Source organism: Pararge aegeria, chromosome 22 (genome assembly GCF_905163445.1).
Source record: "Pararge aegeria chromosome 22, ilParAegt1.1, whole genome shotgun sequence".
Taxonomy (NCBI): Eukaryota; Metazoa; Arthropoda; class Insecta; order Lepidoptera; family Nymphalidae; genus Pararge; species Pararge aegeria.
This window is the reverse complement of record NC_053201.1, coordinates 13,336,656-13,362,969: the sequence shown is the minus strand read 5'-3', so window position 1 is coordinate 13,362,969 and position 26,314 is coordinate 13,336,656. Positions and strand designations below refer to the sequence as shown.

The following is a 26,314-nucleotide window of genomic DNA, read 5'->3' as shown; positions in this document are numbered from 1 at the left end:
AAACATAACACATAAAGTACCTATATAGAAATTTAGTTTTATTTTAAAAGTAACAAGTAACTTTATAAATTTAAAATGCATATAAAAATTTTCGGAACCGACAGGATTTGAACCTTCGATAATTGATAATTCCTCCAAGTGTAGGTAAAAACACTAATAAAAATTATAAATTATCTATCTATTATAACTAGAAGCTAAGGGCGCCGTGACAAATTTCTTAACTTGTATGTACGCCACGAGCGCTTAATAAAGTTGAGAACCCCTGTATCAGAGGTATGGCAGTCATTTGAAACCCTTTTAAACTATCTACACTAAAGCTTAACAGTTTGTTTGTATGTCTAGAACTCAGTCAGTCCGAATAAAAAAAACTGCGCTTGCTATATTAATGTTATTGTAGACTATATAGCACTGCGCTGCTTTCCGTAGTTGACGCGGGTGAAACCGCAGGGCACGGCAAGTAGAATAATAAGAATTCATTGTACATAAATTTTGCCCGTCGCGTAGCATGTAAAATTCATAGATGGGAAAAAATTATATCAAAACAGATATGAAATATCAAATGTTTTGTATCATAAATTTTAATCTGACCATACGACATGGTTCTATGAAAAGAACAATCGATAATCGGATAGGGTTATTAACGATGTTACTATACTCATCCCTACTGTGAGCTGTCAAAATTATCATCATAATTAGGACAAAGCATAGTAAACTATTTAGGGTATATAGGTATATAGGGTAACTAAATAGGGCCCACTATAGGACACGGGTCCCCTCCCACAATGAGAATGAGGTCCCGGTGCGGATTGGACGACTCTCAGGTATGTAGGTTACCTCACGACGTTTTCCTTCGCCATTGTAGCAAATGATATTTAAATTGCTCAAAACGCACATAAGCGGGATTCGAACTCGCAACCCCCGAATGTGAAGTCGTATTTCTACCCACAAGGATATCACCGCTTGTGATTTTAATATAACTCATTCATCATTACTAACCACAATGTGATATCGCTTGTAGACAGTGTCGTGCATAGAGGGTATGCACAGGGTATGCAGATGATATAAAATGAAGAAAATCTCCAGTACGAGCTATAAAAAACTTAAGGATAGGCATTGCAACTTTTATAAAATGCCTACCCTGAAGTATTTATAACTAAAACTGGAGATTTTCTTCATCTTATATCATCTGCATACCCTGTACATAACTCTATGCACGCCACTGCTTGTAGAGCAATAAAAAAAAAAGTAGTACCTAAATATAACATGTTTGATTGCACAAACCTAACGCTAATATTAAGTGCATTAAAGTGGCCAAGCCTCAGCGACGCAGCAGTCGCCATTATTGTTCAATTGCTAGCTCACAAGTGAATTGGTCATGCGGGCGCGGTACAGGCAGACAGACGTGTGCCATATTATGTGTATATGGTATCATATTATCCATTCATTAGGTACCGGCCCACTACAGAGCACGGGTCCCACAATAAGAAAGAGTTAAGAGTTAAATTAAGTTGTCCACCACGCTGGCCCAGTGCGGATCGGTGGGCTTCACGCATCTTTGACAACATTATGGCGTATTGGATAGAAGCAGGCGTTACTTTGCGTAAATCCATGATATATTATGAAAATTAAGCTTAATTTATTCCGCGAAAAGCAAGAGAATCTGTATGGTGTAATTTATAATTTGTTCATGCGGAAATTCACGATATATTATGAAATTTAAGATTAATTTGCTTAAGATTAATTTGATTAAGATTATAATTTATAGATACTTTAATCCTTATACTCGTACTCCACACCAATCGATCACACGATTCCGAATTTCGGAGCGAAACGTGCGTAGAGGGTACATTGCCGAAGATCTGGGGGATTTGGTGTGGAGTATGAGGATTGAAGAAATTATAAATTACACCATACATATTCTCCTGCTTTTCGCGGAGTTATAGCAAATTAAGCTTCATTTTCATAATATAAAATTATAGAGAACTCTCAGCTATGCAGGTTTCCTCACGATGTTTTCCTTCAATGTTAAAGCAAGTGATATTTTAATTGCTTAAAATGACAAAATTAAAAAATTAATAATATGGTAAAATTAAAAAATAACATTATGCGCGCAAACCGGCATTCTGCAGGATGAGTTCCTTGTATGCCTTCTGAAGTTTTTAAAAAAAACATTGCAATGGTTTAATTTCAGCTGAATTCAGTCGATATGGATTGCGAGGATCCCAAATCAAATTAAAGATTGGATGACGTAACACGACACGTTAATTTGCGTTAACTACATCACGTACTTTATCAGATAAGTATTATCTTTTTTTAATACAAGGTGCATTCTATTATCTCGCATTTCGACTGTAATTAGCGTGTGGGTGGGACGCCTTTCTAGGAAATACGTACGAGTGTCATTCATTGCGTGGGTCGATGAAAAACGTATATATGACAAAAATAGAGCACACTAAGAGTAAAGAGGTTATATTTTTATATTTTGCTAGTGGAGTTAGTAGTAGTGGACCTTTTTGTGACAGAGCTCATCCGGGGAAGTACTATAATCTTATCATCTTCATCATCACGTCATTTTTATTGTAATTTAGCTTTAAATATTTATACTTTTAAAGGTTTATATTAACTGACTAATAATTAATCGTAAATAATTTATAAGAATGACTTTTTTACATTTTAATGCATGCTGTGATAACCTGTAAATAGTTGAATATTTACTATGTGACTCATTCCAAAAAAAAAAGCAAGTTTTAATGTATCTAATGTACTACACTACAGAGCACGGGTCTCCTCCAACAATGAGAAAGGGTTAAGGCAGTAGTCCACCACGCTGGCCCAGTGCTGATTGGTGGACTCCACACTCCTTGGAGAACATTATGGAGAACTCTCAGGCATGCAGGTTTCCTCAAGGTGTTTTCCTTCACCGTTGAAGCAAGTGATATTTCAATTGCTTAAAAACGCACATAACTCAGAAAAGTTAGAGGCGTGAATTCGAACTCTGCCTCCGGAAAGTGAAATCGAGCTCCTTCCCAATGCGCTATCACCGCTTCCGCATTGCACCGTTTTCAATCTTATGCTAATATGTAAAGCTGAAGAGTTTTTATGTTTGTTTGCTTGACGTGTTGATCTCAGGAACTATTCTATTAGGTCCGATTTGAAAAAATCTTGCAGTTTTATAAATTTAAAATGAATATAAAAATTTTCGGAACCGACAGGATTTGAACCTGCGACTCTCAGGCAATCGCGGCCTGAGCGCTTTCACCAATTAAGCCACGGCTCTCCTACCGTCGATGCCGAAATTAGTATATGACTTTCACATCAGTCTTATAGCGACTGTAGCGTCATCTAGTAGGAAACGTTGCAGTTTCGATCTACTTTTTCAAAGGTCCATATTACAATGAGACACGTTTGAAACAAGAGATGACACATTGCTTTTTTATATTTAAAAAAAAAAAAATTATTAGTGTTTTTACCTACACTTGGAGGAATTATCAATTTTATAAATTTAAAATGCATACAAAAATTTTCGGAACCGACGGGATTTGAACCTGCGACTCTCGGACAATCGCGGCCTGAGCGCTTTCACCAATTAAGCTACAGCTCTCCTACCGTCGATGCCGAAATTAGTTTATACCCTTCACATCAGTCTTATAGCGACTGTAGCGTCATCTATTTAAAAAAAAAAAAAACTTGTAGTGTTGGATAGGCGATTTACCGAGGAAGGCTATAAGGCTATATCATCCAGCTAAGACTAGAAGAAGCAAAGCACCAATGAAGAATGTTTCATAATCGGGTCTTTTTTCCTTTTGAGCCGTAAGCCATTACGATGCGTGCGCTGCGTTAACGGTTAAAATTTCCCTTGGCCGGCCCTCGCAAAGTATAAGTAGGTATATATATAAGTAGTTTTCACAAAGCATCTTATTTGTATAATTTTAAATCTTATTTATTGCACCACCTACCTCTTTTCTATGTTTTTTCCTTTTACGCCATTGGTTGCCTGGAAGAAATCGCTATGTAGCGATAAGGCCACCAAATTGTACTCTCTTGATATGTATTTATATCTCTGTAACTACTTTTTTTTCTTTGGTGTACAATAAAAGTGTATTCATTCATTCATCCATCTTAAACACATATATATATATTACTAGTTGTACCCTGCAACGCTTCGCTGTGGCACATATATGGAATGGTTGAGAAATGAGAAACAAAACAAAGAATACATATAAGTAAGAGATTCATATAAAAAATAGATTAAAACAAACCTTGATGCGGATATATATCATGCTAAAATTTCAGCTCGATTGGTGCAGCACTTTTTGAGTTTTTGAAGCGTACACAAACCAACGTAACATTTATACCAGACCTATTTAATGATTTGATGAGCAATATTGAAACAAGGGAAAAATTCCTTGATTATTGTGAGAACTTAGCAAGAATTATAATAAAAGAAAACCAGACTAACTAATCTGTGAACAGTGCAACAACCCTTCTAAATAAATGAATACATTAATATACCATACCACACAATGTATCCCACACATTAATACATATATCTATATATATATAATGAAAATGGTGTTCCTTTGAGGCTCAATCACGCTTAAACCACTGATCGTATCGACATGAAACTACCACCATTCGATGCGAAATTTTTCCTAGATGGTTTATGGCTATTTATTTTTCGAATTCTAACGTTCCTTCATTTTTTTATTGCTGTTTTACTTTTATGAACATTTATCCCGCTAATAAAAACGTTTTCTCTTGATTCTTTTGTTTTCATGGATTTCAACGGAGTTTACTGAACGGATAATGTTCTTTTACATACAGCTAAGAATCTACTCACGGTAGTGGAGAACGGCTGGACCAATTGGGCTTTTTTTTTATCTTCAGAATTGTCAGGAGAAAGTTTTGTATGTAAGAAAATTTTAAAAAAGCCCGATAAAAAGTTAAAAATTGCGATGATAATCGAAGAATTCCCATCTATATAGTCACTCACCACGAAATCTCGGGAACCATAAGACTTAGAAACGTGAAACTTGGTAGGAATATTACTTTTGCTATGAATAGATTTTAAGAAATTCATTCCCCAAAGGGGATTGCGGGGGCGTTAACAATGAACAATTCCCGTTTTTAAACTATAGCTTCTATAGACTTCAAATTTGGTAGGAATCTTCTGTAAGAGGTTTAGAAATAGGCTATGAACGAATTTTACGATAGCTCACCCCACAGGGGGTTGCGGGGGTGGGTATTAACAATTAATATTTTTAATTTTCCAGCTAAAGCTCCTACAAGCTCCAAATTTTGTAGGAATTTTCTAAAAGTGATGTAAAAATGATTTATGAACAAATTTTACGATATCCCACCCCAAAGAAGATTGCGGGGGCGTTAACAATGAAAATTTTCAATTTCCAAGCGATAGCTCCTATAGACTCCAAATTTAGTGAGAGTGTTCTATATGTAATATAAAAATGATTTTCGAGCGGATTTTACAATGAATCACCTCCAATAAGGTTCGCGGGGGTGGGTGTTAACAATAAAAAAATTCAATTTCGAAATATAGCTTCTAAAAATTCTAAATATGGTGGGAATCTTTTATTATTCACATAAAGAACATCTCAAAATGGATTTCAATAAAGTCTACTTCCGACAGGAATTGCGGGGGTGGGTGTTAAAATCTAAAATTTTTATTTCTAACCTGTAACTTCTACAGACTCCAAATTTGGTGGGGATCTTCGTGTATATAGGGATATTCGTGTATTTCCTTACAACAATCGTCTTTTTGGCAGCGGAGAAAAAGTCATTGAGAGGTTTAAAAAACTTAACTTTACATGTAGCTATCCAATCAACGGACTAAGAATTTTACATTCATTTTACTTTTGCAGACTACATAACCGACGAATTCTTTTATTGCGGGATCGCGGAAATGTAACAGATTAAAATGAATGCATTTTCCAAGCACATGAGATGTGGAAAAGAAATTTAGTTACTTATTCCAATAGAATTCATAAAAAACATGCACAATTAATTTTCTATAAAAAATTGATGTCACGGAGAAAATTTTAGTTAACAGAAAATTCGTCGCACTTGAACCTAGACAGATTTCAACTTCACATATGAGACTTGCAATGACTTTAACTTAAACTTTCAATGCTCATTTCAAATTTTTTTCTTCATGTCAATTATTATTAATTTTTGGAAGAAAGGCACGGAAATGATTGCACATTGAAAGTTACAATGAATATTAGTGAGAAAAATCACCTGGATGAAAGATACAGGCTAAATCGATGGAATTTGGAATTTGAGTAAGTCTAAACAATATCGATGCTTACAGTTCTATCCGCGGGGCCTATTTATGTTCATACAAAAATTAAAAAAAAAGGAGAATAATAAAAATATGAAAAAAATAAATAAAAATGAAACATAAAATGTAATTTATTTCCTATTTCAATTCGCCCAGCGAAGCGGGCTGGAAACGGCTAGTATTATATAAATAAAAAATATATGTGTATATTTCTGTAATATACATCTATATATAAACCATCTATATATTGAAACGCCCGCCAAACTAACCAAAAAATGTTATTGCAAAAAGGCTCTGGTTGCTATGTTATAAATCACACAGCAACAAAAGACCACGACATGGATGTGGATTGCAGGTACTCATAATATAATAATTATGATTACCCGCTAATCTTTACTAGTAGTAAATTAAATGCAAAAAGTTGGTAAGGAAGAGAGAAAAAAAAAAAAAAAATTGAATAATTGGTAAAGTCATGTAAAATTACTTAAAAGAAGTTGTTGGAATGGTATATCTTTAAACAAAGTAACTATGTATTTAAACAAAGACAGAAAATGGAGGGAGAAAAAGAGAAAAAAAAAAAATATATATATATAGAGTAAAAAAAAAAAAAAAAATATAATAGAAAAAAAAAAAATAAAAAAAAAAAGTTAACGTATTTAATAAAATATAAAAAATAAATAAATATGTATGTAAGGTCTTAATATTTAAGATATTGTAGTAGGTACCCGGTTGTTGCATAAAAAAAAAAAACCAGAATGCTATCACGTAGCATATTTGAGTACCGACCTAGAACAGTCTTCGATCCTAATGTCGAAGGAAAAAAGGAAGGAACACAAAAAAAAAAAAAAAAAACGTAACATTTATATATAAACTAGTTGTACCCTGTCACGCTGTGGCACATTGTTATTGAATGGTTGAGAAAAATAGATAGAAACAATCCTTGATGCGTATTATATATCATGCTAAAATTTCAGCCCGATCATTGCAGAACTTTTTGAGTTTTTGAAGCGTACACAAACCAACATAACATTTTTATATATATAGATATGTGTTTTAGCACTAAAGATGTCCCTCCTACTTCCAGAGGCAACCAGTATTATTTGGAAATTATAGATAGTTGCAATCATTGACTGCAAATCTTACATAGACTCTTCCGCACTTAAAGTTTTAGTAGTAGTACCTATTAAAGCATTTTGAGGCCAAGCCTGTCCAGGGAAGTCCCTACTACCCCCATGCCTATTTAAGCTGCTAAGCTGCGATCCAGTCCGAAGGTTGTCATTTCATAGGATGTGTTCCTTGCATGGCATTCAAAGTGTTCCTCTGTTTATGTAACAAATTATGGTTTTTCACTAACCATTAGGTTACCACAGCTTGATCCATCATTTATTACTATAAAAAAACCTTTAGGATGTTATCAACAATTATAAATATATAAATAATTTTAACGCCCCCACAATCTCCTCTAGGGCTAAAACTTTTCGAAATCTGATAGTGAGTGACCTTAATTTAACAAACATGAAACTTTTATTAAATTTTAAGTCTGTGGGAATTTTAGTATGAAATTTTCATTTTTTTTCATTAGCACCCCGTAACCGATTTTGTGATTTAAACTTCATTAAATACATTCTTGTTTGTTCGTAACATAGCCCAAAAAAATTCTGTCCAAATTTCATGTCTAAAAGTTGTTGTTTAGTTTTTTATGTTTTTTTCTAATCATTACGGCCCCGCTATACACTTCGGAGATTTAACACTTATAAAAAAGTTACCCTGTCCATTAAGTCAATGTATCCTGCAAAATTTCAATTCAATCGGATGTATAGTTTAATAGTTTTAACGGAACAACCGTATAAAACTATAGATTTATATATTAGTATAGATATAGATATAGATAAATTTAGGACGCGAGGCGGGTGATCAGTCCTCTGTAAGGACTATTCCACCCTATTCCCCATGTTGAGACACAGGTTTACTGGTGTCCCAGCAGCATCCCCCACTAAAACCTACCAGTCTCTTTTGCGAACCTCACGATATCCCCTATAGAGAGGTTTGCCAGGTCTTCTTCACTTATTCTATCGTTACCTTGTAGTTCCCATCTTACCAGCGCGTACATGGGGCACTCAGCTATGAAATGAAAACTGGTTTCCACCTCACCACACTCTGGACAGGATGGATCTTCTACAATTCTCATTATCGTTAGGTGTCTATTTAACAGGCAATGTCCTGCGGTTATGCCTGCTCCAGTGCTATATTGGTTCTGCTCTGTGACATTCGTTTTTTTATCATCTTAAACATATAGACTTACCTGTGAATCTCTCAGGTCGGGCTCGCTGGCTGCGAGTGGCACTCCTTCAGCGGCTAAGCCCTCCCCGACCCCGGACACGTCCCCGGCACTGGCGCTGATAGCTCTCCGTCTCTCCGATTTCTCTTCTCTCTCTTTCTTCTCCCGATCTGTCTTCCCAGTGAGCATGTATCTAGTCTTGGAGAGAATGTTCAGCGGTCGAGATTTGCGGACCTATCAAAAGGTAATAAGATTTAAAGCAGAAACAAGTAAATCATCGTAAATAAAATGTAATTAAAATCGTCATCACATTAATATTGCTTTTTTTTTTATTCCACTACACTTTAGCCCTTGACCCTGTAATCTCATCTGGTGGTAAGTCATGATGCAGTGTAATATGGTAGCGGGCTAAAATGTTAGGAAGTTTAGTAGTCATACCCCTAATCGGTTCCTACGCGACATCGCACCGGAACACTAAATCGCTTAGCGGCACGTCTTTTCCGATAACTATTTCAAATAAAATAGAAAAATCAGTATCGGTTCAGATTTGATGGAAAAATTTCACGTCCACTAGACAATATCGTACTTTAAATATATAAATAAATATACGACGTCAATACACCCATCGCAATCTAGCCCAAAAACAGTATACTAAGATGACTGATGAATATTTTTATGAACATAAATACTAATATAATACATAAATTCTGTTAAGGCTCATTACCTAGCTCAATAAAGACGACTATTATTTATCTACTCTAACTCATATTAAAGTATTTATGGTATATATAAGTATATATTAATATATTTATTTTTTATATTTATTAATAGTATTGTTGTATATGTGTAGTCTGGTTAAGTATTAGTACGTATTTTTTGTATGTATATTTGAAACAGGTATTCGGTTTTCTTTTTAGTTTTCGTAACCTAAGGTTTTCTGGCAGAGATCGCTACTTAGCGATAAGGCCGCCTTTTGTATCCTACTACATACTGTTCTTTTTTTTTGTTTTTCTGAACTTGACGTGGTGTACAAATAAATAAATAACTTATAATAAACAGACAAACACCCAGGCAATGAAAAACATTAATGTTCATCACAACATTTTTCCAGTAGTGGGAATCGAACCCACGGCCATTCGGCTTTCTAAATAATATTGATTAAACTCACCTTGCATTTAACACTCCCCGGGTGCAGGAATTTATCATCATCTTTATTTCTTTGGGGAGGTGGATCTCTTAGTCCTATGACCAGCATGTCGTCCAACGAGGCTTGCAAGTGCCGTCGTCTAGACGGCCTGGCCTCCTCGTGACTCCGGGACGAGTAAACCGATACTGAATCCACACTCGCTTTACTTGTACCAGAAATAACGGTAACATTTTCCACAGACTCGTTGGATTGGTAATCGAAACGACGCTGTCTTTCCTCGTAGATTTCCACGGAGTTAAATGTTTCCGCAACTCTGTCTACCTCATCCATTTCCAATTGGGGCGGAATGAACTCGTAATGCCCCTCATTTTCAGTGTAAACTTGGTCGTAGACCGCACCGTTGAAACTTCTAGAACCGGATGGAACGTTGCCATAAATGTTATTGTAGTTGTAGGTATCTTCATCGTTTCTTAAACTGACGTGGCGTGGTAAATCGTTCGCGTTGAGGATTACATCGTCCAAATTTAAGGGTCTGCCTTGACCACCAAAACCGTCTACTACTGGAGTGGTGTTGGAGAGGAACGTTCCATCGGCGTCGAAACTGCTACATCCGACTAGACCCATAGGTCTTCGAGGTATTTCTTGCCGGAACCGACCCGGCGCCGGCTGCTGTCCAGCGAAATCAACAACCAATATCCTATCTGCGATGTTCCGACAGTCGTTGTGAAAACCGATACCAGAATCACTGTTACTCGACGTGGTTGTCACTTCACTATGGTTGCTTGGTTGTGGGGAGTTCGCGACGAAATCCGGTGGGTCTACTCTAGCTTCTTCGTGTCTGCAGGCTCTACGGTCTCTAGGGGCGCGGAACACTGGTCTGTTACACCTGGAGAAGTTGCCAAGTGCTGGGCTGTCGCTTTTAATGGCTAGTTTCGATATCTGCTGTATAGAAGGACTAGAACAGTCATCCGGTGGCAAGGAATACATTCCTCTTACCACGCCTACGACATATTCCGCGGAAGGTGGGAACTCCAGACATCTCTCCGCAACTGGGTCTCTAGTGCAAGCGATTTGGAACTCTCGCGCTCTTGTGATGTGGACGTCATGTTCCGCCATTCTTGGGTCTACGGCGAAGACGTGGCAACTGTGTGATGCTTCAACTTCTAAATCGGTAATTTCAGCAGCCGTTACTAGTCCAAAAAATCGTCTATCAGCATCGGATCCGCACCCAGCATACAGTATCCTCTCTCTTTGATATTGAGCAAGTATTTGGGCGTTCGAACGGCGTAGAAGCAGCGCGTTAGGAAGAACAGATAGCAATACAGGTGCAGCCGTCCTTCTTTCCTGTCTTAACTTTCTTACAGCATTCCTCACGTTGCCCGGAGCAGCGTTAGGAGCCGCTTGGGGTGTTTCTATAGTGCCCAGGTATCCAACTACAGCGCGGCATTCAAGACGTGCAAGGTGGTTCGGGGTAAGCTGAGCTCGACTTAAGTTTTGAAGAATCTCATTAACTCCGGAAGTACTTGGCGCTGCGTGACAACCTGTAACATATTGCAATGCTAAGTTTTTTTTACCGTTTTATAGCTTCGTAAGTCTTCGGAAGCGGTGATAGCCCAGTGGGTAGGTCTTCGACTACACTTTCGGTGGGGCGAGTTAGAATCCCAGCACAAACTTCACACTCTTACTTTTGTAAGTTATATGAGTTTTTAGCAATTTTAATATCACTTGCTTTAACGGCGAAGAAAAACATCGTGAGGAAACCTGGGTGCCTGAGACTATTCCATAATGTTCTCAAAGGTATGTGGAGTTCACCAATCCGCACTGGGCAAGCGTGGTGGACTGCGGCCTTAACCCGTCACATTGTGGGAGGACACAGACAACTTCAAAAGGGTTGATAATATCAACCCTTTTGAAGTTGGTAGAACCTTCATTCACATGTGCAACTAAAATTATAATTCTACTAGCTGTTGCCCGCGTTTCTTACGATTTTATACAGATCCTATAAGACTATCTAAAAAGTAGCCTATGATACTCTGTCTTTTAAACTAACAAAAATTGAGTAAGACAAACAAACACTTTCATATTCATTATTTTGCGTAGGATTAGTTGCACATGCAACCTCGATATTCTCCGTTGTTTTTCAGAGAATATACTTACAAAATTTATAAGTGGTTGTATAAGAATCGGGCATCACCAGACAGGAGCTTTAAAGACCTTAGAGTACGTCCCTCATTGAAGGAGGCTGGTAGTAAAACTAAAAGTTAAATGAGTTAGCAATAACAAGTAAATTGACCGTGAACCGTGCAGCTAATAAAATACTGGCAACTCATAACAATACAAAATACAAAATGGTGCTTATACAAGATACATAGTACCTTTACACAGTGCATGAATTTGATTAATACAAACATTAAAAAAAACGAATATCACAACAGTTAGATAAAAAGTATAATGAATGAATTAATTAATGAATAAAATACTTTAATTGTACCCCAAAGAAAAAAAGTAGTTACACAGATATAAACACATAGCAGGAGAGTACAATGTGGTGGCATATATAATGCAGTGTGTATGTAATTATTTTTTTTGACAATGCCTTTTGTGGATCTTTCCAGTACACATGACATTGGCGAAGTACAGCATGCTGATTTGGCACACCTAAAAGCCAAAAAAAGCAAAAGACGAATAAGATAAACAAAATGGCATAGTGCTCGGTGCTCAATGAATTTTTCACAAATAAAGCAAACATTCAGGATATCTGAAGTTGGTAAGATGGTGCTAGAATCTAACTGGCTAAAGCTTTGACTGGTGAATTTGTTTTATATCTTCTACTTGATAAAGCTACTGACATAACTACACAGTGATTAAATGATAAAAGATACACTTACATATACTACAATACTACAATATACTACAATAATTAACATTGGAACTTTTATATCTAATCAATATTAGTATATTTAAACAAGTAAAGACCACTTTGATAGCTTATTTATTTTACAATGATATCAAAGGTTCTAGCTGCACTCTTGTTTTGCTGGGATAAAAATACTTTGCATCTTATCAAGTAACTCTACACCAAAAGTTGAGTAGATTGGTAGCAGAGTTAGGGCGTAGAGGAAGTAAAATTAATATAATATGTCAATCATTTCTTAACTATAAATAGGTAACTCGTTACCTGGATGATGCAGCATAGCCGGCTGGGGCCTCCGACGAGGCGGCGGGTACCTCCTTCGAGTCCTAGCCCTCTCTTCGGGCTCTGTGTCCTCAGTATCAGTAGGCGGGGACTCTCTTGGCGCCACGCTCAACGCTATCGGCCCAGGTGCTGATGCGACTAGCCGCGCTACCGAGGCATGAGGAGCCCTAGCTACGCTCGCTCCATCCACTGCAAGTAACGCGTCTCCAGCACGTAACCCAGCCCGCTCCGCCGGCCCATTTGCAGCTACTGCAGACACGACGCAAGGCCTTTGCCCCGCTATAGTGAACCCAAACCCACCAGCGCCTCTTACAACCACAACTCGCCGCTCCGCAGTTCTAGATAAAGCTGCCCTGCGACGTCTTCGCCGCTGTTGTTGAGGCACCATCATACGTAACTTTTCACAGGCAAAACTGCGTGAACGCCAAAACTCCACACATTTTTTCACTTAAACACTATGTCTATTATAGAACTACTTGCACCAAACGATTATTCAAAGTCAGGAAAACTAGAAAAACAAGAATTTAAAAGTTGCAAGAAAGTTTCGAGGTCTCCTCAACTGACATGACGTTTAGAAAGTTTGCTGTTTGGTATCCGTTCAAAAACGGCGTACAGTATGTATAACAACAAAACTTGTTTTTTTCATTCTACGCAAATACCTTTTAGAATATTAAAAAGTTGAAATAATAACGATATTCATAATTTAATTTTGGTAATAAATTACTGGGCAATTAAATAATATTCTTTTGAATGCTTAATATTTATAAATTTTCTAGTAATATCTATTTTAAAAATTTAATTCCAACCTACATTGTATACTGTCTATCACGTACGTACTACGGAACGTATTTGTTGAAATCAGTGTCATTTGTCACTGTCACAGATATTTTGATTGTTTTGATAACTGTCAAACCCATGCTGCACGCTTTTTTGCTGTGAATCGTTTTTCACGTATTTTATTATATAAATTTATTTAAAAGCTAAGAGAAATAAAAAATATCATAAATATGGCGGTAAGTCACACTACTACTGTTCTTTACCCATACTGCTGTAAATTGAAAGTTTTCGTTTTAACCTTTTGGTCATGTATTTTTACAGAAGAAAGGTAAAATGAAGATCAGTAAAACTAAAAGAAACAACCAGACGACTAATAAAATGAAGAAGCAGGGAAAATTAAAGCTTCAGCGGCACAAACAGAAGGTTCAGAAGCAAAAAACTCCCGTACAGATTCAACCGGAGTACAGCAGCGACAGTGAATCGTCAAGTAACGAATGGGCTGATATGTTGGACGAAGACGAGCAGCGATATATCGCCAATAGACTCGCCAAGCAGCCACAGTTATTGTCTAATATACCACAAGCAGAACCAGAGAATAAGTAAGTGTTATGAATTTAAGACAAAAAATGTTGATATCAAATCATAACTTTTGGATCATAGATTGCAAAATCGGTCTCTTTCTTACAATACGCATAATATCATTCAAAACCTTTTTAGGAAGTTGTGAAATACTTTTATATTACTATTACTATAATTTTTCTGTAATATTTGTTTGCCTTGCATATGTGTTTCCTTAATTTCCACCAAAACCATTAAAAACATAATATTTTTTTCATTCTTTTCAGGCGTGGTTCAAAACGCAGACGTAAAGAGAAAATCCCTAAACCAATCAGAGAGACTGACACTAATGTGTCTGACACTGACAGTGGAGCAGAGAGTGACACAGATGACAGTGATGTAGAAGAGAAATATGAGAAAGAACAGTTAGAGCGTCCAGCCAAGAAAATGAGGCCTCTGCTGCCTATAAAGACTAAGGATGGAGTAATGGAGAGAGCAGAAGAATGTGAAGGTAAGGTTTAAATGGCTAATCAGCATCATGCAAATGTTTTTTTGTTAAAATTTCCCATGCAAAGTTAGGGATTAAGATTTTCTTTTAAATATTTGACAAACCGAGTAGATAACCCACTTGAAAACCATCACCTATAAACAGAGCACTTCACAAGGGACATACAAGAAACATACAGCAATATGCTAAACTGTGTCCATCAAGCTATTAATATAAGCTTATATAAGCTTATATTATATAAGCTTCACATATACTACACTACTGAAATTTTCCAGTTACATTTATTAACCGGTTCTAAGGCATTCATGGTTAGCATATTGGAATGAAATTTTCTGTACTCTTAAATTTAGTGTAGAAATAGTTTTTTTTTTTCTTGTATCTCATAAACCCACCACCGCCCCACTACAGGGCACGGATGTCCTCCACAATGAGTATATTTTCTGGTATATTTTTTTGAAAATATTTATACTGAGCATTTTTTAATAACTTTCTAGAATCTGAATCTGAGCAAGAAGATAACATACAACTGCAACAGCAACAAAACAAAACTGAGGATACAAAAATAGATTCAGGATCGGATTCTGGTATGGAAGTGACAGAAGAACTTAGTGCTCCTCAACCAGATGAAGTTGAGGAAGTAACCACAGTCGAACTGTTGGCTGCAAGGCGGGATAAATTAAGACATGAAAAACTTAGGATAGGTGCCCTATGCTCCTCTTTGTTGGAGAGTCCAGAGAAAAAGGTACTAAAGTAGAATTAGTCAATGCTATTATGTCATTACGCAAGTTTCAGAGCCACTGAAGCCAAGTCTGCTTGGCTGTGATGGCTGTGGTACTCCCTACAAAAGATCTACATACAGCAGTGCATGTCAAACGGTTAGCATGATAATGACTGTGACATCAAAGTGAAAACAGTTTGTTAAAGATGATTTGTTTGGGATTTATAAGCTTTTGTCGCAGCACAGATTTAAGGTTCAAAGTTATTGTCATAAGTTATCATATAACATCATTGTATTATTATTATATATAATAGACTAAGCAGCTTTCACTGATGCGTCTAAATCATTTCTTGTATATTTATTTGATTCTTCGATTATGGCTTAATTAAGCCCCTACAAATGTCAGACTTAAAGCTAACGTTAAGTAATCATTAAATGTCAGCTAATGTTAAGTAATCATTAAATGTCAAATTTAAAAAAGTATTGAAAAAAAAATTGATGTCCGAGTCTATATTAATGAGAAATTATTCAAAGTTTATCTACCTATAATAACAAAGTTGAAACAAATAGTTAGTAAATAAGATGTCATAATTAACAAAAGCGGTTGTAGCCTAGTGGGTAAGGCTATGGCTTTCCTTACGTGGAGACAGAGTTCGAGCCTATGGTCCTCTGAATTTTTGCAGTTATGTGCACTTGCTTTAACGGTGAAGGAAAACATCGTGAGGAAACCTGCACGCCTGCGAGTTCTCCATATTGTTCTCAAGGGTGTGTAAAGTCCACCAATCCACACTTGGCCGTCAGCGTGGTGGACTGCGGCCTTAACCCTTCTCATTGACTTTACGTTTCAAAAGTGCTTATTAATTAGGCCTACTTGAAATAAATGAATTTTGAATTTTTTTTTAATTTAATTCTGGGTGACCCTGTTGTGAACTGGTAATGGATTGATGATGGTATATTAATAAAACACGGATATTCCTTAACACTCCACTGTTACAGCTGAAGAACTTATTCCCAATTCTATACCTGATGGAAGAGCGTTTGAAGGACGGAGCTTTGAACCTCATGTCTGTGCGGAAGCTAGCCACCCTATCTGCTGCCGAGGTGTTCAGAGATATCCTGCCAGATTACAAGCTACGGCATCAAGACTACTCTGATATTAAACGTAGGTTTCTTTTTCATGTTGAATACATTAAAGCGTTGCTCATATAGGCAGTGCCTGCTTGGTTTTATGATAGAAGGAGTTAGTGGCTTGCATGTAGGTATGCAGATGATATAAAATGAAGAAAATATCCAGTATGAGTATGAGTATACAAACTTAAGTGTAGGCTTTTTATAACTCTTACAAAGCATATCCTTAAGTGTTTTATAACTCGAACTCATATTAAATAATAAATGTTAAATTGTTGATGTTCAAAAAGGCCAACTGCTGATTTTCTTGTCAGCTTCTCTATAGAGTAAGCCTTGTTGAAATAACATAATTTGGAGTTCTTTGAAAAACTTTGTGATAATACAACTACTCCCCGTAGTTAAGGAAAATGTGGTCTTAAACATCAATAAATACTGTGCTCAAATTAAAGATTGACATAAGATAGTGACATTTTTAATAGTTAAAAAAATCCACTACAAAGTAACAATGATGTTAGATTTTAAAGATTTGTGCATAAACTACACACATGCAGATGATATAAAATGAAGAAATCTAGCATGGGTATGAGTATACAAACTTAAGGCTTTTTATAACCCTTACAATGCCTATCTGTGAGTTTTTCATAACTCGCAGTGGAGATTTATTTCATTTCGTATCATATGTCCACTTAGTGCATACTCTGTGCATATCCTATATGCACGCCACCGGAAAGAGTGTATCCAACAGGCAATCTATCTATCTTGTAATGAAGCCCGCTTCAGCGGGTGCACTTCGACCCTCCAGGATCTTTTGTGCTCGCCCTGTCCTTGTATCCCCTCACCCTAAATAGCTTCAAATACCCACTCTAAGAGTTTGATTGAAGCTTTTAGGTTGGAGGCACAGTAATCCTCTGGTTGTGGATAAGCCACTCCCAAGAGGTCCAACCGTTTTCTAGCCAATCCGTCGCATCCACAAAGTAAATGCTCCATGGACTCGACGTCCTCGTTGCAGGCCCTACATGTAGGGTCATCAATTATGCCCATTTTGAGCAACATGGACCCTGTGCCGAAGTGTCCTGTTATGGCCGCTATGGCGTATCTTGCCTGTCTCCTACTCAGTCTGTTAATCCAACAGGCAATACTAACATTCATCATCATCATCGTCATCACCATCACCACTTTAACCGATTGAAGTCAACTGTGGACATAGGTCTTTTGTAAGGGGTTCCAAAATCCACGGTCCTGGGCCGCTTGTTTCCAGCAGCTCCCAGCGACTCGTTTGATGTAGTGTGACCGCTTCGTTTGGGGCCGACCAACGCTGCGTTTACCTGTGTCCAGTAATATTTTATTACTTAAAACGCGCATAACTTCGAAACGTAAGAGGTGCGTGCCGCGGATTGAACCTGGTCCCCCCGTAAATCAACGCTTACATCCTCAGAACTAGTCCGCTTAAGTTATTTGCTTGATAGGGGTTTATTGACACAGGCCTCAAAATGATGTTTTCTTTTCATTCACAGTGAAAAAGGACACCCTATCTTTATACAAGTATGAAAAAGAGCTGTTAGAGTTTTACAAAAGATACCTACAAAGGTTAGAGAAGGCGGCCAACGTTCTCCGGCGGAAAAAGGGAGATAACAGGTAAATAGAAAATCACAGGAAATAACTCAAAGCTTAGTAAACTAATTTTGCAGGTCTAAAATAGTGCTGTCCTTTTCCACTTACAAAAAAGACGAAAGAATTTAGTTCTAGACCTGTAACAGAAATCATGAAACTAGCCTGTACTTTGAAGATTGCTGTACAACAGAATCGGTGCTTTAATTAAATGAAATGCTTAGCTAGTTCCCGACCTGACAAACCTTTTTTTTTTGTTTAATTCAAAATTCAAAATTCATTTATTTCGATTAGGCCTAATACAAGCACTTTTGAAACGTCAAGTCTGTCTGTTTGTAGTGATTTTACCACCGGTTCGGAAGGCAGATTCTACCGAGAAGAAGCCGGCAAGAAACTCAGCAGTTGCTCTTTTCCAACATCAACAATTTACATTTTGCATTTTAACATTCATTTTTCTATCTTGTGAGAGCTGAAAGCGGAGCCGGATGCTTCCAGGCAACCTTGTCATTAAAAAATTCATCAATTGTATAGTAACCTCGCTGTAATAAATGTGTTTTAACAAATTCTTTAAACTTGTGCATTGGAAAGTCCAAAATCACCTTAGGAATCATATTATAAAAGCGTATACTCAATCCCACAAATGATCCCTGTACCTTACGCAGACGATATGCAGATGACACTAATTTATGACCATTTCTTGTAAGTCGACTGTTTATGTCCACTTTTTGTTTATAAAGACTAATATGTTGTCTTACAAATACTATATTGTTATAAATGTATTGTGAAGCTACAGTAAGTATGCCTATTTCTTTAAACGGAGGGATTCGCGTGATTTAAGTTTATAATGTTAAGGATACCGTATTTTAGGAACGAATTCTATTATGATGCGATTTCCCATGATTTCGTCTGCAAGGTACCCGACATTGTGTTGGATAACGGATAAGAGTTTAAAGAGAAGATGTGGAATTTATGTAAATAAACCGAAAATCTGTACATTGTGATTTTCGGTATTCGATTTCGGATAACCCTATTCAGGGGATATAATTTTCATCACCCGCCCGTGCTAGCCCTGCAGGGGATGTTGACTTTAGAATGAATAACAAGTCTTAATATATCAGGGAATTCCGCAAAGTAACGCCTGCTTCTATCCAATGATTTGGGTTTGATTGATTGAGTTATGCCCGTCTCACTAAACCTATATATAAGCCAAATTCGATAGGAAATGTTTACCAACAAAACGCTGCCTAGCAGCCAATGACATGAAGATGTTATGAACCTGAAAAATGGTTGCTCCGGTTTTGGAGGGAAACGTGCGTAGAGGGTACATTGCCGAAGATCTATTTGGTGTGGAGTATAAAGATTGAAGAAATTATAAATTACACCAAACAGATTCTCCTGCTCTTTGCGGAGTATAGCAAATTAAGCTTAATTTTCATAAACCCAAAACAGTTTGGACGCGACACCGTACCGGAACACTTAATCAATTGGCGGCCCTTCTTTGTCGATAGAGTGGTAAAAAGCCACGACCGAAGCCACCCAAACAAAACTACTTGCAGGAAACTAGACGAACCAACGCTTAGTCTAGCACTGGTGTCGATACGATGCATGGCCGGCCTGTTGGTCGCGCGACCCAACTTCAACTACGCGACCAACATCGCCCAGAGCATCATACCGTTCCTGGACAGCAGAGACCACACCGCGCGGCAAGTGGTCACCGACAGCTGCGTCAACGTCTTCGCGGAGGACAAGAAGGGAGAAATTACTCTCGCTGTAAGTTGAACGTTTTTTTTTTAAATCTCACCCTGTTAATCTTTAATAAATTAAAAATAAGTTAAAAAATTTAATTTATAGTTTGGTTTAAGAACCATCCTATATAGAGTGTAAGCGGCGCGGTGCGGCGGCGGTACGAATACAATCAATTTATCAGACGCAGGAAGTAGTAGGACGGTGAAGGAAAACATAATGAGGAAACCTGCGAAGACTCCCACCAGACCAAGACAGAGAAAATTAGAACTTATAAGTTCCCAAATAGCCCCTTGCGGGAATTAAATCCGGGACGATTTAGCGAGACCGCTTATGGGTAAATATAAGTGCTATACTCCCTAACAGGTTAGCCCGCTACCGTCTTAGACTGCAGCATTGCAGTCAAGGGCATACTTGTAGTGCGATAAAAAAAATATAACAATTAGCGATAAGGCCGTCTTTTGCTTTTTTAATTATGTTTATTTAGTCCTGTACTTTTTGTCAGGTCTGAGTTGATGATGTCAAACAGACGGCAGGCATACTATGAGCAAGGAAAGCTCGGAACCGGTACACCTGGAAACACCTATGCGTCAGGAGACTCCCTTATCACATTAAACTAAAAAATACTAAAAAAATTATTTAAATTTATACATTATACATATTATTATTTTTTTTACCTTTGTATATAATTCAATTAGTGCGGCTAGCAACAATAACACTAATTAAATACAAATTGAAAAGAGAAAAAGAAAGAAAAACTAAAAAAACATTAATATAACACGATCATTAAAATAACGCTACAGTAGTTATACCTACTAGTAACTTAGCATAGTTACATAATCAAGTTAAGTTATAAACTAGTGCAATTACATTTCTCACAGTACTGTGGGCAATGATTAACAAAAGTGTTCTAAGGATCTGCAAATATGTCACAGTGAGGCGACTCAGTCTGGACTACAGTCTTTGTCAGGTGACAATGAGGTACTATGTAAATAAAATAAAATAAAAAATAAACTATGTATCGGCAATAAAGGCTTTATTTATTATTGTAGTCGTGGATTGACGACAAATAATATAAGTGTAATAAGAAACGGGAGTAAACTTCGCCTATTCCCTGTTCCCGTGCTTTAGCAGGAGGACACGTTAATTATATTCCTTTTCAGGGGATATATTTTTTATCTCCCGCCCGTTCTAGCCCTGCAGAGGGCTGAGGGGTTGCTACGGCTTAACCGGGGGAGTGGGGCGAGCGCGAGAGCTTGAGATGAGCCCCAGGGCTCGACCTCAGCGAAAGTAAATTTACTACACACTATATTGTTTGAGATGAACAAAATGATAGCGAGACAATGAACGAGTGGCGCCATCTAGTTTAAATTTGTTGAAACTAAGTCGTAACACCTGTACAGATCGTGCGCCTCATCAACCAGCTGGTGAAGAGGCGCGGCGACCGCCTGCACCCCGCGGCGCTGGCCTGCCTGCTGGCGCTGCGCATCAAGCAAGTTGAGCTGGACAAGGACGCCGAGATACAGCACAAGAAGCGCCAGGAGGAGAGGCACAAGAAACGGATCGTCAACCTCTCCAAAATGGAGAAGAAGGCACGTTTTTAGTCAGTATTTTTCACTAGCTAAGGACTAACAAAGCGGTGATAGACTAAGGCAAGGCTCCTGTTTTCCTTTCGCGGAGACGAGTTCGTGCCCTTACACGCACTACTGACTGTTCGGAGTTATGAAACCTGCATGCCTGAGAGTTCTCCATAATGTTTACGAAGGTGAGTGGAGTCGACTGAGATGAGACCTGTGGCCTGTAGTGGGCGGGTAATGGGTTGATATGATGATGATATCCATCGATTGTAGTAGTTTGAGAACATTATCGAGATAACTGTCAGGCATGCGGCTTCCCTCACGACGTTTTCCTTCACCGTTGAAGCAAGTGATATTTAACTACTCAAAACGCACATAACTTCGAAAAGTTAAAGCTTCGTGCTGGTATTCAAACTCGGCTCCTTGAAAATTAAAACGCAGTCCTAACCATTGGTCTATCACCGCTTCTTATTATCCTACTTAAAATAATAAATGTGAAAGTGTGGATGTTTGTCATTCAATCACGCAAAAACGGCTGAACGGATTTGGATGAAATTTGGCATTCATGTAGCCTTTCCCATGGAAAAGAACATAGGCTTCCTTTTATCTCGGCAAATAAGAGAGTTCCCGTGGAAATGAAAAATTTTAATTCATGCGATGTCGCGGGTATCAGCTAGTCTAAACTTTTATTTGTTGTCCCGCACAGCGCGCTAAGAAGCTCAAAGAGGTGGAACGCGAGTTGCTGGAGACGGAGGCGCAGGAGAGCGAGTTGGCGCGGCGCAAACAGCTCACGGAGGTCACCAAGACCGTGTTCCACATCTACTTCCGCCTGCTGAAGACTGCGCCGCGTTCGGGGCTGCTGGCCGCCGCGCTCGACGGACTCGCCAAGTGAGTCGCACGCGACTGTCGCACGCGACTGTCGCACGCGCCTGTCGCACGCGCCCGTCGCACGCGCCCGTCGCACGACCACTGCTGGGAGGCTTCGGCAGCTAACCGCCCACGCACGGCAGCCTAAGAAGCCCGTTTGGCGACCTCCCTGGCGTAGCAGAGAGCGCTGTTTGTTTTAAGTGGGAGCACCAGGGTTTTATAATTTTTAATTTCTGAATTCTCCCTGGTCTGATCTAAGAGGCTTCGGCCGTAGATAGTGATTTAATTTATTTTATACTCTTTATTTTTTGACGGCCGATTGACCCTGTTTTCTGAGCCCGTGGGTTCGATTCCCACTACATACTGAAAAATGTTTGTGTGATGAGTATGAATCTTTTTCAGTGTCTGGGTGTTTATCTGTATATAATAAGTATTTATGTATATTATTCATAAAAAAATATTCAGATGTGTCGCATCAACTCCACTCATCAGTCATCTTAGTACCCATAACACAAGCTACGCTTACTTTTTGGCTAGGTGGCGATGTGTATTGTCGTAGTATATTTATTATGTATTCAGCCGCCCGGCCCCTTTGTGGCTTCAGAACATTTTACTAACGAAAATTGTCAAAAAATTATTCAATAATAATAAACATGTCAGGGCGCCGGATTAGACAGGGGCCGCAGTACCGGGGCTCCACTGTATAGTAAATTTAAATCGTTACAGATTCACGCACGTTATCAATCTGGAGTACTACTCGGACTTGGTGGCCATCTTGTCCCGGCTCCTCAAGGACGAGTTGATCGGGCACCGGGAGCGGCTACTGTGCGTGCGCACAGTGCTGGCCGTGCTCTCGGGTGCCGGGGATGCGCTCAACGTGGACCCCGTGCACTTTCACAACCATCTCTATGCTAATACGCTGCAGGTGCACGCAGGTAAAACTTAGAAACTAATGTCCGTTTTCACTGACTACGAACAAGGTAATGCCTTAGTAAGTAACGCCTAATCAAAGAAGTTTCCTAGGCATACATTTATTTACCTTCCACCAATCGAATTTCACTAGGCAACTCATATACTTTGGTATTTCGCTATTTAAGGGTTGGTGAAATGTTTTTCTCTACGCATTACTTAAATCATTAGGCAACCGATTAAAGCGTTTCCTGGGTTTATTTTATTAGGAATGTCACATGTATTGTTTTGTCAGGTGCGAGTCACGGCGACGCATCGATAATAGTGGAGGCGATATGGCAACTGTGCGCACGCGCACGTCGCGTGTCGGCCGCGGTGCTGCGCGCATTCAGCAAGCGCCTGGCCACGGCCGCCCTACAGCTGCAGCACAACGGAGCCCTGGCCGCACTCGCGTTGGTGCACCACCTCACGCAGGTGACAACAAAGCCTTGCTCATCGCCTAAAAACACAATACCTATTGTGTTGTTTTTTTCTGTTAAAGAATTGTCAGTACCAACAAGGAAAATTGTTTAGTTTATTTACACGCACTTCGCACCCGTGCTTCGAAGAGCATGTTAAGACGTCCGTCTCAGTTATTGTCAATAATTTGTGACATCTGTCTTGAATGCCCACCAACCTGCATTGAAGCAGCGTGGTGGGAATATGCTCTAAAAGCGTACCTCCTTTGAAAGGAGGCCTGTGCCCAACAATGGGATGTTAATAGGCTGCGGATTATGATATCTAATAGTTATAAAAAACTTAAGGATAGGTCGAAAGAGTTATAAAAAGTCTACAAGTCTACCCTTATTTTTTATAGCTCTTACTGTTGATTTCCTTTCTTTAATATCATCTGCATACCCTGTGCACGTTACCGGTTTTAGGTTAACCAATGTAGTTCCACCATCACCTAAACATAATGGTAACATATATAAACGCTTCAGAAGTGCCCGTCGGTTTAAGTTCTTCGGAGCTTTTTTTTTTAATTCAGTGCAGATACCAAAGGAGAAGCAAGAAAGAAGTGATATTGTTATTTAATATTTATGTTACAGCAAAGCAAAGCGCTTTCGTCGCTGTTTGAAACCGACGAAACGGTGGGGTCGGGTCGGTTCGAGCCCACCTCGCCCTCCCCGGAGCACTGCAACGCACACTCCGCGACCGCGTACGAAGTCTGCGTACTGAGGAGGCACTATCACCCCACTGTGAGGAACGCGGCTGCCTCGCTGCTGGCCAGAGGGAGTTGGCCTTCGGAACTTAACAAACTGTGAGTATCCTTATAGGCAACCGGTCAGTAATAAAAAAAAAACCTAAAATGTATTTATATATACTGTTTGTAACTTGAAACGATTTATATAATTTTTATTAGCTACACTTGGAGGAATTAACAATTTTATAAGTTTTAAAATGCATATAAAAATTTTCGGATACGACAGGATTTGAACCTGCGAATCTCTTGACTCTTGAATTGTTGGTAAAAACACTGATAAAGATTATAAAAAAGCAATGTGTCATCTCTTGTTTCAAACGTGGCTCATTGTAATATGGATATTTGAAAAAGTAGATCGAAACTGCAACGTTTCCTACTAGATGACGCTACAGTCGCTATAAGACCGATGTGAAAGTCATATACTAATATCGGCATCGACGGTATGAGAGCCGTAGCTTAATTTGACAAAGCGCTCAGGCCGCGATTCAGATTCCGAAAATTTTTATATGCATTTTAAAATTTATAAAAACGATTTATATATAATACTTTTCAAATCAACAAATACGGCTCCCCACTCACTGCCCACGAAATACGGCTACAGGCGTGTGAATTCAGCCTTGTAACTTTTCTTAATAAACAAGTTTATCAACGTTTTTCAGAACGCCAATGCAAATATTCGCCAACTATGACGGGTCGCAGATGTCGTTCAAGCCGTCCGTACCGCCGCCGAAGCCCAACACCCAGCCTGGCAAGATCAAGTCAACCCACGCGTGGGCCCAAACTGATCTCAAGACCCACTGCCAGGACGTAGAAGAGGCAGTAGAGATGGCGTTAAAAGAAAACATTGTAAGATGATTTATTAATACAATTAAATAAACGTGGTTAATAAATATTGAGTTTTAATTCGATTTATTTGAACCTACATTGTGTCGTTGATAATAACATTGTAAATCACTTTTGGTAAAGTAGTGATGATGCAGTCTAAGATGGCAGCGGGATAACATGTTAGGGAAATGGCTGTTATATTAAATCCATACCCCTAATTGGTTCTACGGGACATAGTACCAGAATGCTAAATCGCTTGGCGGGACGTCTCAGGCTGGCAACCAGCCACGGCCGAAGCCTCCCACTGGACGAACTGCCCCTGCCCGGGACCTCCATTTATAAAACCACACCGCTCACCGCTTTGCCACGAGGGTCGCCCCACAAATAAACGTAATAAACGTCGGCATAGTTATTTTCCCACTTAAACTGAGAGCATCTTTAAATTGTCAGAGTCATCAGCATCATATCAACCCATTACCGGCCGACTACAAGGCACGGGTCTACTCCCACAATTTAGGCAGCATTCCACCACGCTGGCTCATTGCGGATTGATGGATTCCGCACGCTTTTGAGAAAATCATGAAGAACTCAGGCATGCCGGTTTCCTCACGATGTTTTCCTTCACCGATGAAGCGATTGATATTTTAATTGCTTTTGAAACGCACAGAACTAAGAACAGTTGAGTTGCGTGCCGGGATTCAATCTCGCCTCAAGTCCTAGCCGCTAGGCAATAACCTATATAAGATAATTTTGCGATCTTTTTATTATGTAGTATTTCACATTATGATAATAATCATAATTAATACTGCATAATAATAAGATACAACATTATAAATTTGTACCACAAAAAAAAAATTGGCGATACTGGGATAATACGTTAAAATGTCGGTCCTACACCTGCTCTCTTTCCGGTCGCGTCGGAGCTGTCGTCCCA

The 26,314-nt window shown here is 38.6% G+C and overlaps 2 protein-coding genes across 2 annotated transcripts in view; one reads left to right on the top strand and one right to left on the bottom strand.

The window, feature by feature from the left end:
- LOC120633993 (regulator of G-protein signaling loco) overlaps nt 1-13,478 on the bottom strand; it is a 128,416-nt gene extending 114,938 nt beyond the window's left edge. The window contains exons 1-3 of the mRNA XM_039904431.1: nt 12,902-13,478; nt 9,745-11,264; nt 8,601-8,810 (exon numbers count right to left, since the gene is read on the bottom strand). Coding sequence (XP_039760365.1) covers nt 8,601-8,810; nt 9,745-11,264; nt 12,902-13,310 — 2,139 coding nt within the window. The 5' untranslated portion in view covers nt 13,311-13,478. The remainder of the gene's footprint in view (nt 1-8,600; nt 8,811-9,744; nt 11,265-12,901) is intronic.
- Nucleotides 13,479-13,820: 342 nt separating this feature from the next.
- LOC120633814 (nucleolar complex protein 3 homolog) lies at nt 13,821-25,444 on the top strand. The gene is made up of 13 exons (XM_039904172.1): nt 13,821-13,932; nt 14,018-14,295; nt 14,542-14,765; nt 15,257-15,504; nt 16,477-16,642; nt 18,123-18,243; nt 19,773-19,986; nt 21,363-21,551; nt 22,243-22,424; nt 23,130-23,338; nt 23,608-23,786; nt 24,401-24,612; nt 25,215-25,444. Exons 1-13 carry the CDS (start codon nt 13,927-13,929, stop codon nt 25,408-25,410), a joined length of 2,424 nt encoding a protein of 807 aa, XP_039760106.1. The 5' UTR covers nt 13,821-13,926; the 3' UTR covers nt 25,411-25,444.
- Nucleotides 25,445-26,314: the final 870 nt, after the last annotated feature.

Coding starts and splice junctions, on each gene's coding strand:
- LOC120633814 (XM_039904172.1), top strand. Junction 14,766..15,256: donor GAGAGCAGAAGAATGTGAAG/GTAAGGTTTAAA, acceptor ATAACTTTCTAG/AATCTGAATCTGAGCAAGAA. Junction 19,987..21,362: donor AGGGAGAAATTACTCTCGCT/GTAAGTTGAACG, acceptor ACACCTGTACAG/ATCGTGCGCCTCATCAACCA.